Raw genomic sequence first — 21112 nt, 5'->3', positions numbered from 1 at the left:
TTTGTGATTCCTAGTTTGGTTGGGACATTACAGGGTGATCCTAATTGTTCGAAAGTTAGATGATCCGTGCTTCGGACACGTTAAGCCGTTGGTCCCGGCTATTAGCCGTAAAAACACCTCCACCAACCCGCATTGGAGCAGCGTGGTGGAATATGCTCCATACCCCCTCCGGTTAATTAAGGGGAGGCCGGTGCCCGGCAGTGGAACGTATATAGGCTGGTTATGTTATATATTTTATTGTTTAAAGGATGTTTAATTTGGTTTGATTCACGCTCAGTTTCCCCAACAGGTCAGGCAGCGAAAGTAGCGAGAGCGAGGAGACATCCGACTGGCCGCGAAGCCCCGTCCTGCCGGTGTATTGCGACAACTGAACCCTGCTCACCCCCACACGGCACCTTCTGGAACACCACGACACCAAGCGTCTATGTTATTATAAACTATTTATTTATCAGTAAGAGCGATATTACATCTTCCACTCATGGTGATAGTGAACTGTGATCGTTATTTGTTTTCATAATGCATAGCCACTATGGTCCTGTGGAGGAGGCGCTCGGTCTGCGATTGTTGGAGTTAAGCAACTTTCGCAAAGGCCGGTCATAGGATGGGTGACCACAAAAAGAAAAGTTTTCATCTCGAGCTCCTCCGTGCTTCGGAAGGCACGTTAAGCCGTTGGTCCCGGCTGCATTAGCAGTCGTTAATAACCATCAATCCGCACTGGGCCCGCGTGGTGGTTTAAGGCCCGATCTCCCTATCCATCCATAGGGAAGGCCCGTGCCCCAGCAGTGGGGACGTTAATGGGCTGATGATGATGATCGTACACCAGCTTACTTCTCAAACGGGGAGCGCCGGTTGGAATCCCGGTACTGGACTTGCACCAATGAGTTATTAATTTATCTCAAGTGCAGTTTTCACTAACACAATTGGCTCGACCATCATAGACGGCGATACGGCTCACCTATCACGTTGGTCTAACAGAAAGCTCGCTGAGGTGTGGGTACTTAGTTCATCTTGCGATGGATGTACCTCTGTCTATCCCAATTGGGATATGTCGTGATCTTATGTTTACCATTTTTGGCAATCAGGTTATAAGCATACAGATAACGGTCACAGTGCGGTAGTAATGTCGATTTTTCGTCGAGTTTGTAAGATGTAACAGCGTTTCCAAGCTCCTTGTTGAATCGTTACTTTGGTATTAAGCTTAGATTTGAGGTCTGTTTACTTATTGGTAAACTGTTCGGTAACATTTCAACAGCACTACTGTCTGCCGATAGACCCTCGAAGGGCCCGAAAAAATCAATCTAAAAAATGGCTTAAAAGTTATAAGAGCCAGGCAGGCAAAAACTTTTAAAAAGTAACTTCTAAGGTTGGCAATTCGAAGTTTAAAATGTACATTTTTGGCGCGCGAAACGCAAAACTTTACAGTGTAAAATAAGTATTGAAATACTGTCACTGTGTTTATACAGTCGGCCGCATTGCTTCGTACAATCCAAAAATAAGTAAATAATAATTTCAGAAAACATTTATTATTTAAATAATTAATAATATCGGAAGACATTTATATTGCAATATTTTGACATAAAAAAATATATTTATATATTTGGCTGTATTTAGAATGTCATAGACACGATAACGAATGTGCAATCTAAAGTAATGATTTGGCAGTATTATAATCATTTAATGTAACTATAATCGTTCCATGTTTTTCGTAAGAAAAAATACATTTATTTATATTATTAATATCGCATTTAAGTAACCGAATCTACTTGCTACTTTTTCAATCATAATTCTTTTAGAAGTCGGAAAAGATAACTCGTGGAAACGGTTCCTTGGATGATAATAAGCTGAATAATTAAAAACTTTGGTCAAAAAAGTATTGTTTAAGATAAAATAACTATTGGCGCGAATTGAAACATTTTTTCTTAAAGAAAAAATAAAATCAGCATTGAAAATATTTTTTCTTTTTATTTAAAATGTGTGGCAAGGTAAACGCTAACATCCTAGTCAATATAGGCTGTATGGTGGATTTACAGACATGACCAATATCATGTACCCACTTTAGAACCCTGTCGCACTATCATATTTGACATTTAATGAGACTTATGGTTTAATTTGTCAAAAAAGTTAATGTGACATGGTTTCAAAGTGTTTACATATTAGTACTCGTGACCGTACGGTCGCGTCTCAAAATATGCAACATAGTTTAAAACCTTGTCGGTTTAACGTATTTGTCATTTAGTGCAATAGTTGTTACAATTTGTCAAATAGTTCGTGGGACAAGGTTCTAAAGTACAAACATATTTTCGGAAGTGACAGTATTTACTGCGCCATACGTTTTTAGATGTAAGAATTAGGCAGCTGCGAACAAATACCGGTGTTCTATCGAAGGTACGTGCGTTTTGAAACTAACACCTATATTCTAAGATATAAACTCGAAACTTCCTCCATTCGACTCTGCTTCAGCTGAACATTTTGGTATAAGACCAAGTAAGTTTAAAATCAAGGCTTTTCTAGCCACTTTTGAAAATAGTTATTACAAAAATCTATTTAATATTAACATTTTTGTATACAATGGTACCCAGAGCAGATCTAACGAACGGGAACAAAACTTCCCGTTGGTGAGGTTAGTGGGAAAAACCGCTTTACTCACTGGAGTCGAGCATATCGTACTGCCAACATAATAGTACGAAAATAATGACGTCATCAACCTCACTGGAGTAAACTGGAGGTAAGGTTGAAGTGACGTCTAAGAATTAATTAATTTTGAGCTGAGTTTGAGGTCTTCGTTAAGGTCGCCTCAACTAAGGACGGCGTCGAGGAAGGTTGGAGTGAACATCTTCGAATATGGGTGTTAGAATACCTACGTAGTCAGGAGAGTGATCCCACTTTTGAAAAAAGTCAAAATTCCGTGATCCGTTTTTTTTTCCTTTTGGGGGCAAATATTCTCTAGAGTCGAGGGCGTTAGAGTTTAATTTTCATGGACTTTGAAAATAGGAGGTTATCGAGAAATCTTCAAAAAAAAATTAAGGTTATAAACACACGATCCCTTCTTTTCAAAGCCCATATTAGTTCGTATTTAGGTAATTTTTTCTACAAAAAAAAAGAAACAGATTTTTTAAGAATCGTGGTGCAATTTGTAAATTTGAACCATTTAAAATTGGAGTATTATTCTGTATAGACCTGTTTTTTTTTTAAATTGCATATCGGTAAGGGCAGCGTCTCTTCCTCGTTCGAAAGAGCTTAGTCATTATAATTTATTTAGCGCGTACGTACGTAGTTCGGTTTTTAAAAATAATTTTGTTATTTCGAAAATAATGTAAAAATGATAGATAATTTATATCCGGAATCAATCGCGTTTAACGTAAAAATACTGAATTATTATTTTAAGTTTAAAAAATAGGTTTAACAGGAATAGGCGAGGCCCGAAGAGTCCATAGCTTTTCTTACTGTGATGATTTTATAAGGAAAAAAGTGAAAAAATTCCATATTTTCTAGATTGTAAGTTTCCAAGTACGTTTAATAGGCGAGCGAATGGATTTTTATTATAAAAAAAACAAAGTGAAAATCAAGTCCACCGATTTTTTTTTAAAAGTACATCTAGTAGTATTATACTTATAAATATTGTGTAATAATTAATATATTTTCAATTTATTTCTCGACTAACTCCAAGGAGTTTAAAATATATTAAAAAAAAAAACAATAATTAAAATAAAAAAAATATATATTTCGGCATTAATTTTTTTCATTACTTATTATTTCGGTAGTGATAGTAATTTCTAATATTTGATACTTATTTCTTAATTATAACTAGTTATAATTATAAAAGAAATGACAAAAAAAAATACAAATCTATAAAAAAAAATACAGAAAAAAATGATCTCAGGTAATTTTCTTTTCATGTAAAACGGTAAAATTACGAATCAAATAAAAAAAGTTTTTCGAAAAACTAAAAAAAATATTTTTAGAAAAAGCGTAAGAGATGTATGTGTGTTCCACTCTTGTTCCGCATTTCGCGGTTTTTTCCGCTTTCTTTGCGTTTGTTTTTAATTCGCATACATGGCTTATGCTTGTTAATTTTTAAGCCTTAAGTTTTTTTTTAAACAGCGTGAATAGGCCTTGTCGTGTGCGTGACCTCGTCCACAACAACATGATGTACACAACATTCTGTGATAGTCTTATTGATAATGTTTCAATCATTTCATTCGAGACATCGAAGGCACAGTGCGTTCAACAAGGTGAAATTATAGAAAAAATGGCGCCAAAAGGGTAGTTCTTCGAACACAGGAAGTCAAGTTCATAACCGTTAATGCAAAAATATCCTAGATTTTATTTGCCTTTTAGCAAATATCTAATTAGAACTTACATAAGTTCGCGACATACATAAGTTCAAACTGGATATTTGCAAAAAGACAAAAGATTCAAATATTTTTGCGTAAACGGTAATTATATTGACTTCCGGTTTTCGGTGAACTGTACAAATTTTTTACAACATCTACAACAATTTACAATGGCGCCAAATTGTTGAGCGCACTTATTTAAAATGAGACCAATTTTTAATCTCACGCACGCGTTTTTATCAACCAGAAACAGATAAAGGTAATATTCGAATGTGAATAATATATAATTTTCAAATTATCTATTCGAAAATTAGTTTTCTCTGTATCAGGCAAGTAATTCGTAAATTATTATTAAAATGAGATCGAATGAATCGATAATGAATGCGAGCGGGTCAGATGACTCGTTCTAGCTAAAATGTTGTTATTACTTTTTTAAGAATTAGACTGTAACATAACATTGCATACAGCCACTTTTGTACATTAAACTAGGCGTTTTCTTATAAAATTGCATTATGATTATCACCAATTGAGCTGAATAAATATTCTCCTTAATATACTAATGATTTCTTTAATGAGAAATATAAGAGAATGCCTAGCATAATGTATTGAGACAGCCATATCGCGTATACTCTGTTAAATATAGCTGGATATCGGAAAGAATAATACATTTAGCTGGTGTGAAAATTTTGCAGAATAATGTAAATCTTTTCCAAGACACTCCATTAAAAATAAAACATTTTTACCTTGTATTATAGAACGAGACAAAGTCCGCGCGCTCTCCTTTATCTCTTAGTTTCCGGCCATTTGGTCTAAAGTAACATCCAGAGGAGGTGAGGTCAGGGTCCGACACGAATTGGTGCGGGGAGTTACCGTTCTATACGTAGTATTATTCTATTGCTGTATTTACCTGGGTATACGTGTCACATAATCATGATACAATGTACAGTTTTGTTATATTTTACTAGGAAGTTAGGATAGATATAATCTGACCCGATCAAGCAAGTGTTAATTCTCGATCTAACCATCTTTATTACGTATCGATCGAAGGTATTTTTCTTTTGTCCTAAAGCCATAGAGTTGTGTGCTTAGACTATTTTTTTAGCAAACTTTTTTTGTAAATTATTTTGATTTTTTTAAAGTACCTTAGACGATCAGTTTTTTTAATTATTTCAATTCCGCGTAGTCATCATTTGCAATAGATCGTCGTAAGTTTGCTAAAGAAATGGTTTCCTGTGCATTTAAAAGTAAATGTGTAATTGTAGGCGTGTGTAGTGTATGCATTTGTAACTGGAATTCTATGTAATGTGTGCTCTAAATGAAATCAAAAAATCTGAAATCTCGAATCATTGAGATAATAAAACAAGTTGGGACTCTTTGTTTTTGTTTTATTTGCAAATGTTATTAGAAACTTGTAGAGTGGTTCTTTTTCTTTCTTGTTGTTTATGGCTGCATCGTTACTGAACGATGATTCTGCCAATGTCAAAGTTCCGAAGAACACTGTTTATAAACGTAAATAACAGGTTTTATGTAAGATAGATTCTTCGAAGAGAATACTCGGTGGGTAGTCCACTGTTGCAAAAGTTACCTAAAAGTAGGACAACACAATGTTATAATGACGTCACAAATAGGTTAGTAACACGTAAAGAGGTTATGGAGAAGCAAACTTAAAGTAGGGTTATTTGTCCTAAGGAACTGATGTCGTGAATACAGCCTATTGCATACTTCGATATTGACACCTATTAAAATTGCATTGAGGGTAGTCACACTGACATTTCAAAAGTATACGTAAACTATGTTGACAGTGTAACTACCCTCATTTCAAAATTTTCTTTTTTTGACGTCATAGCCTGCGTTTTGTGCTAACCTAACTTTTCTAACCCATCCGATAGTAAGTAGGTAGCATTTGTACGTGTTTTTAGTTGACCTTTCTTGCTGTGTCTGCATGACAACCGCGCCGCGAATTATATTGAGCGCTTCGACCAATAAACGATAAGTATGCTATCTACGTGGACGGACGTCAAGCGGCGCGTTTATCGTGCAGAGCCTACTGGTGCATTAAAAGCATCACTTAAATTTATTTAATAGCTGTCTATGGATTGTACTTATGGATTTCTGAAGGTCCGGGTTCGATTCCCGATGGGGGCACTGTTATCAATTTGTGACACCGTCCTGATAATCCAAAACAGTAAGAAGATTCCGTGCTTCGGAAGGCACGTAAAGAATCGTTGGGCACGGGATGCCAGTCGCACTGGAGCAGCGTGGTGGAGTATGCGCCATACCTCTGACTTTGAAGAGGTTCATTGACGGGATTTATGTTATGTACAGGGTGTTAGTGACGTCATAACGAAAACTTTTTCGCATGATATTAACTCGGAATCATGGTCTGAATCATCCCCCTCAGTATTCCTTACGATGTCACTAACATCCTGTATTATTTGTTATGTATGAATTATAATATTGCACAGAATATTGAATCAAATTAGACTCGACGACTACTAGAAACGGCAGCAATAATAAAGTGACAATTAAGCATCAATTAAGTTAAAATAAAATGTTACCTACTATAGGTTAGGTTGGTAAAAACTGAAGCTGTGACGTCAAAAAAAGAAAATTTTGAAATGAGGGTAGTTACACTGTCAACATTTTAAAAGTACACTTAGAACTTGTTGACGGTGTATTTACCCTCATTTCAAAATTTTCTTTTTTTGACGTCATAGCTTCAGTTTTTTACCAACCTAACATTTTGTTTTAAACTTTTCCTAATAAAAATATAGATGGCGATGTATAAAGTTGCCTTCGTCGTTTAAGCTTCTAATTTCATGGATATGCATCTTTTACCTTTGTTTTTGGGAATTAAACTCAACACATCTTCCACCCATTATTATATTGATCAAAATAAAGAGAAGCAATATAACTATATACAAATCTGATCCAAATATCTTTTAGAAATATCCTGTTAGAACAGGTGGGTTAAAAATGCCACATCGAAGCAATTCATCTACAAGAGTAATATCTTTCACACCACTCCACATACTCAAAAAAAAAAAAAACAAAAAATTGCATCAAGTGTAGTGTTGGCAACACCAACTAAAATGTATTAGTTTTATAATAATTATTAAGGTGGTAACACTTTTTTGTAATTTCTTATTCCTGTGTGCAACGAAAATAGAGTGCTTCGTTGAACCTTCGTGAAACTAGCCAGTGCCGCCCCAAGACATAACACAAGGCGAGTCCTTGTGCAATAAAAAACACGATTACTGTTAACAAACTTTATTTCATTGTCATTACAATATAATTTTATTGTGAATCTGTTAAGCTTACACTAATGGTATAATGAATATGATACAACTCACAGGCGCACACGATACGATCAACTTTGCATCAATCAAATTGATCAATTACTGAACGAAATCAGAGGCTCAATAGTACAGCTTCTATTTTGACAAATAAAAAATGCTGTCCTGTGATTGGTTGAAACTGACATCTCCTGTCAATTTACTGAATTTTTAGCCAATCATAGGATAGGATTTTAATAGTTATTACAAAATGAAGACTAAATATAAATTAGGTTTTAAATAGTAATCCGCGCTACGAATGAATGTCATAATTATTCTATGCAGAATCAGCGACATTAGCGCGGCGACTGTGAGACTTCTTTCATGACACGGACTTCATTTTAAACCTAGTTTATCTTTTAATCTTCATTTTGTAATAATACTGTATGTGTCAGGGTAGAAACTATTTTAAACGACAAACACTCTACAATTTCAAAGACGCGTTAACATTATCATCCGTAACTTTTCTTGGAAGAAAAGCTTCTGTAACTTGCGTCTTCCAGAGGCAAATTGGAACTTCTAGAAAATTCTTATAATAAGCCAGTTTTAGAATTGTCAAACTTAAAATTGAGTAGTTTGCACCAATATCAAATTACTGATGCCAAGTTGACCGTACGCCGCTGTCTTATAACAAAATTGACTCCGAAAATAATTATCAGGTAAAAACTCACAGACGCGACATAATAAACTCAATAATACGTCTGTGGATAAGACTAACTTCTTCCAAAATGCTCTGCAAACAGAAACATTGCCGTCAAATCACTTCTCATTCGTTTTTTTTCGTTTTTATGTTTTTGTTTTCTATTTACAAACTTAATGCTAGCCCAAACTAGATAGGTATATACCTACGCAATGGTGCCGATTCGGACACACCAACTTAATTATAAGTTATTTTGACAGTTCCAAAACTAGTTGTCTCTTTCTTCACGTATGATCAGAGAAGGATAGGTCTATTTTTTTGAGCTGTCAAATGAATTTAAGATTAAGTCCGTCTGCCAGAATCGGCGCCAAAATAATTGTAAAAATAATTGTTGTGCCGTGATTTTTTACATACGAATATTACGATAAAAAAATAAAATTTTCATATGTGGTGGGATTTCTAAAATATGTTTTGTTAAAACAATGGATATCGATAATTCAGATCAAATTATTTTAATGAAGGAGATCAATACGATATAAATATTATAATTTTATTATTAACTAAAACTTGACTGGTAATCTTTATAACGTATTTAATAACTATGAAATAATCATAAGTTCACTAACGTCTATCGTACTAAAGAGATGCTCAAATAAAATGCACTATAATTATGCAAAGAAACTTCTCATCAATCGTCGTCAATCACAATTGATCGTGTATCGTCACCCTTAAAAATCGTAAAAAGTAAACTTGCAAAGATATCCCCGGCATTTCTTACTCTGTACCGCCCGAGAAACAATAAAAATACTTTAAGTGGGCGAAGGTACAAAAAAACGAACAGTGCATCAGTGTATGACAGTGCATCAATAAAAAGTAATTAAAAATATTCTTATACGCTACTTTTGATGACAGTCAAAATGGCGGGAGTACTTTAGTGATACCAGAAAATTGTACCTAAATTGTACTATTAAGTACCTATGCTTTAAAAATCTGTACCTCCCTTAGGGGAAAGTTATAACACAACCAAGTGCACTCGACATAATGACAAAACAATAATGTAATTTAGGTAAAATTTTCTGATATACATTTTGTATGGATTCTTTCATACACCCGCCATTTTGACTGTCATTGCTTTTGGGCCTAATATAAAACTTAGGACAAACAGAAAACAACGTGTTTAGACCACGGATTATACTTAAAAAATCCATGTCAAAAATCCATACATATCGGGATATAATAAAAAAGAGAACATTTTTAATCTCCTTGTAATAGATTACTTACCGCGCACGATGCGACAAATATGGCTATGTAGATAGCGTAGCGTAACTCATACGACAATTTATTTTTCTTAACAATAATTGTTATATTAGGTAAATAAACAATTCAACATTTGTCATATACTTAATTACATATAAAAATCCCATAAAATTATTATTCCATAAAAATCGATCGTCACTTCACACACAGCAACACTATTTACTTGGCGCCAAAACAGCCCGCGAAAACCGAATTGGCGGATAAAAATTACAACTTTTGACAGTTCGTTTTCTGTCTTTGCAAAGACGGTTTATATATTTTTTTTTTTTCAAAAATTGGGCACATTAGAAGCATCCCTGTCGTGTATCCCTTAGAAAACTTGACTATTATCAGTCCTGGGTTCGATTCTCGATAGGGTTAATTTAGGAAATAAACTTTTATAAATCGACTCGCGTTTCGGTGTTTATTTTTTATCCGCCAACCAGTGAAGCAGCATGGTGGTATACTCTATTCTACCTCATCAGCGGGCTTAGTACCGTAAGTGTGCGACTCTTTCTCGCCTCGACATACGTCACCCGTCACTCTCTCACAGTATTGCACAGAAAGAGACAGATGATCTCTGTCGCGGCGAGAAAGAGTCGCTTGCTTACGGTGCTAAGCCCGCAAACGGATGAGGGGAGGCCTGTGCCCAGCAGTGGGACGCAATAGGCTGTTTATCGTTGCCTTAGTGATGAGTGGAAAGCATGCACGCGCATCAATATGCGCATTTTGGTACCATGTGACATGTTTTTTTTTGACAAATTGCACTGTAAGTCTCACCAAATGTCAAATATGTTAGTGCGACAGTCCTAAAGTGGGTACATTATATTGCTCATGACTGTACTGCGCAGGCGTCAAGCTCACGACAAGACCTGGGGGTTAAAAAGGCCACGTCAAATCAATTCATCTAAAGAAGCAATATTGCTATTTGACAATTGTTTACATCGCGCGCTTACTTTTTTATGCGTAAATGTCAAATTGCAATATTGCTTTTTTAATGAATTGCTTCGATGTGGTGTTTTTAACCCCCCTGGTTCTAGACTCTGACGAGTAGGAGAATGACACCAAGCCGACAACATTCCACTTGGAGGCTTCTGCAGTGTGCGGTAGAATTTGCCGCTCCAGAATTGGATTGCATGGAGAAAAGTGCGTGACTCTGATAGCAATGAATCGTCTGAAGCAGACGTATGACGAGTGAAAACCATGTGAACTAAACGAATTGTTGAAAAATCGCATATTTCTGTGACTTTATTCAACAAAACCCAGTGACAAAACCCTGTTTTCATTGAAATTTAATTGCAGGTTAAAATTTACAATACAATTTTTCACCTTTGAAACTTGTCTATTGCAAGGGTTTGTTAACAAAATTATGCACATATATATATGTCGTAGGCAAATAGTCTAACTCGTCTCATTAGAAACGGCGTCGTCAATTTCTAAACGCTCGCTGGTTTGCGATAATCCGAAGGCAATTTGTGTTCAGCTTATCAACGAGCGCATATATATAACGCCAATAACCTACTGTTGGAAAGGTAACGTGTAGCCACAAACTCGATTTCGATTCCATTTTACAGTTTTCAAACTACCTCCGTCTCTTTCTGGCACTTATCGTAAGTGAAAGACGGCATAGGGCTGTCAAATTAAAAGAAAATAAAATTTTGTTCGTCAAATCGGCACTACAATAGTGTCGGATAATCCGCCATGATTTGGGCTGGTAAGAATAGGCTCATGTTGATTTCAGCGGCATTTCTTGAGGAAGTCCAGTACTTCTGGAGGGTAATTCTGTCTGGTTGTGGACTTGGCGGCGCAGCGGGCATAGTCCAGGGGTGTCACCGAGCTGGGGAGAAAAGAAAAAGATTATTTATTTTAAAACATATTACATATAAACCGTAAATATGAAATTCAATCCAATTAAGAGACCCAAGGAAGAAGAATTAAGAAAAACAGCAAGAAATATGTGGAGAAGACAGGGATAAGTGGAAACAGCTGGAGGATGCTTCAAAAGACAAATGGACGAGGAAGATATATAAATCATAAACATATTTTAAACATTGTAAATATTAAGTTTAAGCACACCCGGACACTTAGAATAGAATAGAAATTGTTTCTTATAAAAGGACGCCACACACAAAGACAAGACAATAACATCACTTAAATTTTTTTACAAAACAATTACAAAAAGCATAGAAGGATGTTCATTACAATGATCATAAGGTGGTGGTGGACGTCCTGAGATAAAAGGGCCTCACTCAGCACAAGTCGCGGCGTGAACCACGACGCTGATATTATGTGGACCCTGTTGGGTGAGGCACGACAGTCGCGTTCCATAAATATGCGTTAATATTCGTACATAGATCTTTCATACAAAACACCTTGTGTAAACAGACACTACACATTGACGTTATCGGACACGCGCACGTGTGTGTGACGTCTGACGCCCATACGATTGAAGACTAAAGTAAGTCCGAGGGGGTGAGGTAAACCTAGCTCAGCCGCTGGTGGGGAGCGGAGAGTTGCCGTTCTATAAGCAGTATTATTCCTTATTGTAAAAAACCAGACCTGTCAAATCGTCAGGTTAGGTAAGCGGAAAAACCGGATAATGCTATCATCCGATCTTCTTCTATCGTGTGGGTTGTGAGGTGGATTACCAACCCCATCAACCCTGGTGTCAGGGTTGGTAGGGGGATGATGATACGAGGTCTATAATGTATAAACTGACCTCCTGTTGGGCACGTGCGCCAGCTTCTTCCACAGCTTCCTGTCGAGGTGCCTGAACAGCAGCAGCACCAGCTGCAGCTCGCAGCTGGCGGAGTTCACCGCCATGTGCACCGCCGTGTCGCCGCCCTTCGAGTCCTGACCACACAACATTAACAATTGGCTACTTCACAGTTTCGGATAAGTATTTAAAAAAAATACAAACGCACTAGTATGGAACTGAAATTAATTGAAATAAAAACACAAAAAAAATATATTATACTTAATATTAACTCAGAATCATGGTCTGAATCATCCCCTCAGTATTCGTTACGATGTCACTAACACCCTATGTACTTGTACAGGTGTAAGTGACATCGTAACGAATACTGAGGGGGGTGATTCAGCTCATTATTCTGAGTTAATATCAAGTGAAATTTTCCATCGCAAAAGAAAATAGTAATAGATTTGAAAATAATTATGTTAATTATGTTTATGTCCTTTGTATATGTCGTTGTGCAATAAAGTATTATTGATTGATTGATTGATTGAATAATTTAAAAAAAAAACCATGAATTTTGCGACGGAAAATTCCACTTGATATTAATTCTGAATCATCCCCCTTGCATATGTTAGACAAATAATATCTTTAAACATATTTTAAATATTTACATTTTAAAAACAGTCAACTATGCAATTTAGTAGTTTATCCGACAAATACATACCCCCTTCCAGATGTCGGCGCCTCCGTGCTCTAGAAGCACGTGAACAACGTGCAGGCAGGGCGCTGCCGCTGTATGTTGTCTGCAAGCTACGTGCAATGCTGAATATCCTGGAAAATTAAATAATAATAAATACACACACAGAGAAACACACACACACACACAGAGTACACTCACACACACACACACGCACACAGAGTTTCCAGAATTTGTGCCCTGTTACATGAACTTAATCATAGTTGGCGAGAAGTGGCTGTACATACTCTCTCGCTTGTTTCTTTTAATTTTTAAATTTTTTCTTTATTCTTATTATTAATAGACTATTTTTGTTTTTTTTTTATTGATTTTTTAATTGTATTTAGCCATTAGTTCTATCTATGCAGTTACCTACATAGTGAGTATTTCATATGGTGTTATTTGTTTTTTGATGTGACGTTATTGTAATTTATACAGGGTGTTAGTGACATCGTAACGAATACTAAGGGGGGTGATTCAGACCAGGATTCTGAGTTAATAAAGTGGAATTTTCAGTTGGAAAATTCATACTTTTTTGTTTTTTTAATTATTTTCAGTTCCATACTTTTGCGACGGCGAAAATCCACTTGATATAACTTAAATTCATGCTCAATCATCATCACAATCATCCCCCTCAGTATTCGTTACGATGTCACTAACACCTTTATATATGTAATCCGTATCTGTGTCCTAAAATAATAAATATTTCTTTCTAAATTACTGCACAAACACTACAGGTCATTCTAAAATGCCGCTTTTTTTCTTTCTTTCTTTTTTTCTTTCAGTGTTGCTACATTATGGTGTTATTTGAGCACTAACCTTCAGTGTTGCCGTGCTGCACGTTGAACAGCGGCAGGTCGTTGTGGTCGCGCCGCAGCAGCTCGGCTAGTACAGCTGCGTACGAGTCGCCGGCGCGTGCGCACGCTGTCACGAGCGTGTCGCCTTGCGCGTCCACCTGGCAGGGCAGTATGATCATTAGAGGGAATAATCATTTGTAGTTGAGGTCATGGGAGTCGTGGATAAGTTTTTCTATAACACTATCATTTTGCAGTTAAACGCTGCGCACAGGTTTATAGTGTAAAAATATAACCAAAATAATATGTGCGTTTACTCAAACAGTATGGGGAACTGTCGAAATTTAAGAACACTCAACAGTAGCGACACCTGATGGGAGAAATGGGTAATTTTTATCCTCGCATATTTTGTAATGTGGCATGCAATATGTAAATACAGTCGTACCTCTCTGTACAGCGGCGGGGTTTAGTTTCACAGCAGTCCGGATAAGGCAGCTGTGAGAAGGCTTATATCTGAGATTAAATACTGTCGTACCTCTATGTACCCTGTACAGTGGAGAGGTCTGGTTTGACAGCAGACCGGATAAGGCGGCTTTTAGAAGGCTTACAGCTGAAATAAGTAAATACAGTCTTACCTCTCTGTAGAGACAGTCCTTCCCCTGTACAGCGGTGGGGTCTAATTTGACAGCAGACCGGATAAAGTGGTTTTGAGAAGGTTTACACCTGAGATAAGTAAATACAGTCGTACCTCTCTGTAGAGACAGCCCTTTTCCTGTACAGCGGCAGACTCCGGTTTGACAGCAATTTGGATGAGGCGGCTTTTATTAAGCTTACAGCTGAGATAAGTAAATACAGTCGTACCTCTATGTAGAGACAGTCCTTCCCATAAACAGCGGCGGGGTCTAGTTTGACAGCAGTCCGGATGAGGCGGCTTTTAGAAAGCTTACAGCTGAGATAAGTAAATACAGTCTTACCTCTATGTAAAGACAGTCCTTCCCCTGAATAGCGGCGGGGTCTAGTTTGACAGCAGACCGGATAAAGTGGTTCTGAGAAGGTTTACAACTGAGATATGTATATACAGTCTTACCTCTCTGTAGAGACAGTCCTTCCCCTGTACAGCGGCGGGGTCTAGTTTGACAGCAGTCCGGATGCACTGCACGAGGTAACGCGCCATCAGCGGCCTCTGCGGACATCTCATTGTGGCGGCTTTCAGGAGGCTTAAACCTGATAAAAAAAAATACAAATAAATAATAGGAAACGGGAATCAAAGAGTTATCTCTAACTCATTATTTTTTTAAATTAAAATAAGCTACTAGTGTTGATTCTCTAATGTTATTTTAAGTTATACCTGTCATTTTCTTATAGTCATACTGAGTTAGGTTAGGTCTAACTCACACTGAGTTAGGTTAGGTTAGGATAGCATATTGACTTACCAAAGTCCTCCAAAAACAGCTGTGGCTTTTGCGTGAGTACTCGCTCGCACAGCAGAGGGAAGAGGGCCAGGTGTAAGTCCTCTTCGGGAGTGCCGCGCGACAGGCCCAGCAGCACGTGATGGAGGACACTACGGAGACATACATTGATTAGTTTAGGACAAGGACCTGTCAACAATAATAATTTGTTTACAATGCTGTTACTTGTTGGCAACCCAACAAAGGAGATCATCGGATTTCTGCCCAGAAGTCAAAGCCCAAAAAATAATTTTGCTATATTCCGTTAGATCTTATCTGTCAGCATTTATTACTATGGCACGAAAGCTGTAGGGTCTCTCTGGTCGGCAATATCAAATTTGGGCCGGCCAAAGTATGGAAGGTAATATTTGAATATGACAATTCTCTCTCTGCTACTACTAACTATTATACCGACGAGATTGTGTTCCTCAATTTAATAAATAATAAATTAATTATCACAGTAACAGTAGTGCATTAGTGGAGTCACAACAGTGCTACAATCCAAATACAAGTTCGGTGCACCTAGTACCGTGCAACTAACATTAGCATTATTATACTAACTACATAGAGAGAGTGTTTGGCTTTTTGCGAGACGATTTCTTAATGATTTACTGTTTTGTTTTTTTTCTATTATTATTTTTATTTTTGTGTACTTAATAGTTTACTTTTTAATTTTGAAATTGTAATTTCTTTTAGCGTTTTTCATGTTATTTATAGTCATATTTTTTCTTTTTGTTTCTTTTTTCATTCAATATTTACATTGAAGAAAAAAACATTGAGAGATGTTTGATGATGACATTGAGAGGGAGAGTAGGGCGCTGTCGGTCAGGGCGAATATGTTGGTGCTCGGATGCAGTTAAAATAACCCTTTTTAGAGCCTACTGTACGTCCTTTTATTCCAGCACCCTATGGCCCAATTATACCAAGAAGGCCTACAGTGCCCTAAGAATTCAATATAATAACGCATTCAGGCGGTTGTTGCGGCTGCCGCGTTTCTGCAGTTCATCGGCAATGTTTGCGCTAGCGGATGTTGACAGCTTTGAAGCTATTGTACGCAAGAAGTCAGCATCATTGATGCGCAGACTGCGCGACAGCAGTAACAGCGTCCTGAGGGCGGTAGCCGACAGTGGGGATTGTCCACTGATCGGCTGTATGATTAATAGAACCTTATCGATATTTAAGATAATTTACTAACATAGTTCTTAAGTTTGTTAGAACCAAATGGATCTAGTTGTTCGATAATAAAATATATTTTTTTTATTTTTGTTGTATTAGTTTGTATATTGTTTTCTCGTCATACAGCGCATTGGGCCATACTGTAATTATGTACTTTAATAAATAAATAAATACATATTCTTAAATTATATACCCCTTAATAGCTCTGATTTCTGCAGACATGTTCTAATTTTACTTTAAGTTAAAAAGAGTAATCGACAGGCACAAAATTTATGGAACACACGTAATTTTTGGCCAAATTATAAATTATGTACCAGAGTAATGAGAAAATAGGTAAATCACATTTTATCTCAACAGTGCCATCTATTTTATTGTTGGGGAATGTAGTCTGGAAACTTCCTCAGGTTAAAAATAACTTCGTAAAAGGGTGAATATCACAATGTGCCTAGTTTGATGGCGAACTTTCATATTATTTTATCGTGAAAAATTGAGTTCCGACATGAAAAAGGATCCGAAAGGATGTCGGACCCCATTTTTCACGAAAAAACTTGACATTTCGATATTCACCCAAAGCTGTTTAATGTAAAGGAATATTTCATTATTATGTTGTGATAAAGAATATGGATTTATGCATGCATATGTTATTAGCTGGTAACCTGTTTTCAATTCGTAATGTTTATTTTAGAATGCTAATAACAAAGCGTCTTCTGCCCAACTGTGAGCGTGGGTTTTGTATGTCGATGTGGTGTTTTTGTGTATGATTATTTTGTTATTTATGTAATTAAAGCCTCCGTGGTGTAGTGGTTAGAGCGTCGGGCTCAAGATCTGGAGGTTCGGGTTCGATTCCCGAAGGGGACATTGTCGAAATTACTGCTGACTGCCTTTTGTTTGGTAAGGACATTGAAGAATTTAATCACCTGATCGTCCGAAAAAGTAAGATGATTTCGTGCTTCGGAAGGCACGTTAAGGCATTGGTCCCGGCTTGTAGCCGGAAAACACCTCCATCGTTCCGCATTGGAGCAGCGTGGTGGAGTATGCTCCATACTCCCTCCGGTTGATTGAGGGGAGGCCAGCAGTGGGACGTATATAGGCTATTTATGCGAGTTATGTCCTTAAATGTACTTAATTTTATATATTTTACTGCATTCATGATGTCTGTACATTAGCATTATCGCTCCCTAGCGTTATCCCGTTTCTCCCAGGTTTACCTAACCTGAAGATATGACAGGTCCGGTTTTTTATTTATAGAAGCGACTGCCTGTCTGACCTTGGCGCGAAGGGAAAACTAACCCAATACAGGTTAGGTCACATACCTCATGATTCACACCGTAATTCTGAGTTGATATCAAGTGGAATTTTCCGTCGCAAAAGTATGGAACTGGGGGTTAAAAAGGCCACATCGAAACAATTCATCTAAAAAAGCAATATTGCAATTGGACATTTGCGCATACAAAAGCAAGTGCGCGATGCAAATGTCAAATAGCAATATTGTATTCTTAGTTGAATTGCTTCGATGTGGCCATTTTTAACCCCCCTGAAAATGGAAAATTCCACTGCATATCAACTTAGAATCATGGCCTGAATTATCCCCTTCAGTATTCGTTACGTTGAGGAGCTCGGTGGCGCAGGAGGAGTTCGGTGGCGCAGCGGTAAACGCGCTCGGTCTGCGATTGTTGAACTTAAGCAACTTTCGCAAAGGCCGGTTATAGGATGGGTGACCACGAAAAAAAAGTTTTCATCTCGAGCTCCTCCGTGCATCGGAAGGCACGTTAAGCCGTTGGTCCCGGCTGCATTAGCAGTCGTTAATAACCATCAATCCGCACTGGGCCCGCGTGATGGTTTAAGGCCCGATCTCCCTATCCATCCATAGGGAAGGCGTGCCCCAGCAGTGGGGACGTTAATGGGCTGATGATGATGATTCGTTACGATGTCACTAACACCCTATACCACCGGTAACTTCAGGTAAAAATATGCCGCCGATTTTCCGGCCTAATGATTATTCTGTGAACTGTACGTTGTTTTTATACTTTTTTATTGTGACTGTATGGCAAAGACGTCAATGCTATAGTGCCAAGGTCGATCTATTGTTATTTTATCAGTAACGCGAATGTATTAAATAGATTGGGAAGTACGCTTTCAGGTATGTTACGGTCTATAGGTATGTAGCATATTATTATGTCATCATCATATCCCTAGAATTATCCCGTTTTCCACAGGGTCCGCTTACCTAAACTGAAAATTTGACAGGTCCGGTTTTTTTACAGAAGCGACTGGCTGTCTAACCTTCCAACCCGCGTAACGTTTCCAGTAATCCAGAAAAGCATTTATAGAATTAATATTTTCTTTTTAAAAAAAGTTTTGTGATTTAGTCTGTTTAATTCAAGTTAACTATTTTTATTTTTTCTTTTCCATTTTGTTATTTTCTCTTGACCATGACTTTCTGGAGGTGGAGGCCTGGAGTCCTAAAACACAGGGTATCCTAGTTTAGGCTCCAGCCTCTACAAATATTGTATTTTTGTATGTATTTATGTATCCATGTGTTTTTGTAGAGGAAATAAAGATTTTACTTACTTACTTACTTAGTAATCAGAATTTCATAATTTATCTTTGACTTAGGAAACTTAAACTACCCAATTGGGTCGTGTACTAGGTTCAAGATAAATTATCAAATTCTGATAACTAAATAAAGACAGATCTGAAACTAACGAGAAACATTTTCTATTTCCTATTTGACTTATTTGTGAATTTTAATCAAGAAAAACGTTATAATAAGTCCGACATTTTACGAGTACTATGACGTCGCAGGGTGCTTTTACAAACAAATATAGCAGTTTCGTATTTTCAGGTTTAGTAAAAAGTAACTGATTTGACTAGTTGGCAACCAGCCTTTTCCTCTGTCGGATTTTACGACATGCCGCTTCTGTTCTATGTTTTTTATTTCCTTCCAGATCAGCACAGAAGCATAGTTGAAGTAATTAAATAAATTATTGTGTTCAATTTATCCCTATACCTATCTGAAACCAATGGAAGTGTTTATTATAAACTATTTTCAAACCACAAACAAAATGGCGTTAGTATAATGATAAAAAATAGGTATTAGAATAATTTATAATTATTTGACTTTTGCGCCGCAATTGTGGAAATAAACAACATGATTTAATATTATACTGTGGACGGTGACCTGTATCACCTCAGATATACAGGGTGTTACGAAAACTTCGAGGGATAATTCGGACCATGATTCTGAGTTGATATCACGTGGAATTTTCCAAAAGTATGAAACTGAAATTAATTTAAAAAAACACTAAAATTTTCATGAATTTTCCGACAAGAAATTCCACTTGATATCAACTCAGAATCATGGTCTGAATCATCCCCCTCTGAATTTGTTACGGTGTCACTAACACCCATACCTACTTGTATGGCTACCTGTATGTACTTGTACGGGGTGTAAGTGACATCGTAACGAATACTGAGAGGGATGATTCAGCTCGTTATTCTGAGTTAATAATATCACGTGGAATTTTTCATCGCAAAAGTATAGAATTGAAAATATAAAAAAAAATATGAATTTTGTAACGAAAATTCCATTAATCTATTACCGAGGAGCTCGGTGGCGCAGCGGTAAACGCGCTCGGTCTGCGATTGTTGAAGTTAAGCAACTTTCGCAAAGGCCGGTCGAGCTCCTCCTTGCTTCGGAAGGCACGTTAAGCCGTTGGTCCCGGCTGCATTAGCAGTCGTTAATAACCATCAATCCGTACTGGGCCCGCGTGATGGTTTAAGGCCCGATCTCCCTATCCATCCATAGGGAAGGCCCGAGCCCCAGCAGTGGGGACGTTAATGGGCTGATGATGATGAATCTATTACCATTAACTCAAAATCATGGTCTGAATCTTTGAATCACCCCCCTCAGTATTCATTACGATGTCACTAACACCCTGTATTATGTTCCGTGTACTAAATAACTGATAGCTTACAAATTAATATTAATCATGTATACATTGATGACGTCATCGTTTTTTTTTTCTTCAGATAAATAAAGGCTCCACAATCTGGAGTTCCGGGATCGATTCCCGATGGGGACATTGTCGAAATCACTTGGTCAGACTGTCCTTTGTTTGGAAAGGACATTGCAGTAAAAAGCATGATGATCCCGTGCTTCGGAAGGCATGTTAAACCGTTGGCGGGTAGCCGTAAAACACCTCCACAAACGCAGTGGAGCAGCGTGGTGGAGTATGCTTCATACTCTTCCAGTTGAATGAGGGGAGGCCTGTGCCCAGCAGTGGAACGTATATAGGCTGTATGGGGCTAAAAAGCAATTGCTATTTGAAATTTGTTGTCATTGCGCACTTACTTTTATAAGCGCAAATGTCAAATAGCAAAATTGTTTTTTTAGATGAATTGCTTGAATGTGGCGTATGTAGTGATGGGCAGGGAAAGAAAAAATTGGGTGGGAAAGAAAAAATATCGGGAAAATATGGGAAAATAAAATAAACACCCGAAAAATTCCCGAATCATGGGAAAATATTTTTTATTTAATTATTTTTAATCTTATTATTATTTGTATGTCGTTTCCATGTCTCGGGTCGGGTCTGTCATGGAGTCCCGGACTTTTGGAAGGCGTGGGTGGGGCCGAAGCCAACACGTAGAGGCCCCTT

At 37.2% G+C, this 21112-nt stretch overlaps 2 protein-coding genes across 4 annotated transcripts in view; one reads left to right on the top strand and one right to left on the bottom strand.

Moving 5' to 3' along the window:
- The window catches only part of LOC126379537 (cyclin G), a 46909-nt gene extending 41200 nt beyond the window's left edge, over positions 1 to 5709 (top strand). For all 3 annotated transcript variants that reach the window (XM_050028329.1, XM_050028330.1, XM_050028331.1), the window contains exon 11: positions 290 to 5709. In XM_050028329.1, coding sequence (XP_049884286.1) covers positions 290 to 371 — 82 coding nt within the window. In that variant the 3' untranslated portion in view covers positions 372 to 5709. The remainder of the gene's footprint in view (positions 1 to 289) is intronic.
- A 1879-nt stretch (positions 5710 to 7588) lies between these two features.
- The window catches only part of LOC126379399 (uncharacterized), a 52645-nt gene continuing 39121 nt past the window's right edge, over positions 7589 to 21112 (bottom strand). The window contains exons 4-9 of the mRNA XM_050028137.1: positions 15264 to 15391; positions 14918 to 15054; positions 13856 to 13991; positions 13025 to 13131; positions 12325 to 12458; positions 7589 to 11442 (exon numbers count right to left, since the gene is read on the bottom strand). Of these exons, the coding sequence (XP_049884094.1) occupies positions 11343 to 11442; positions 12325 to 12458; positions 13025 to 13131; positions 13856 to 13991; positions 14918 to 15054; positions 15264 to 15391 (742 nt within the window). The 3' untranslated portion in view covers positions 7589 to 11342. The remainder of the gene's footprint in view (positions 11443 to 12324; positions 12459 to 13024; positions 13132 to 13855; positions 13992 to 14917; positions 15055 to 15263; positions 15392 to 21112) is intronic.

Source organism: Pectinophora gossypiella, chromosome 29, assembly GCF_024362695.1.
Source record: "Pectinophora gossypiella chromosome 29, ilPecGoss1.1, whole genome shotgun sequence".
Lineage (NCBI taxonomy): Eukaryota > Metazoa > Arthropoda > Insecta > Lepidoptera > Gelechiidae > Pectinophora > Pectinophora gossypiella.
Note: the sequence above shows the minus strand (reverse complement) of the source record. Positions and strands in the feature narration are given on the sequence as shown.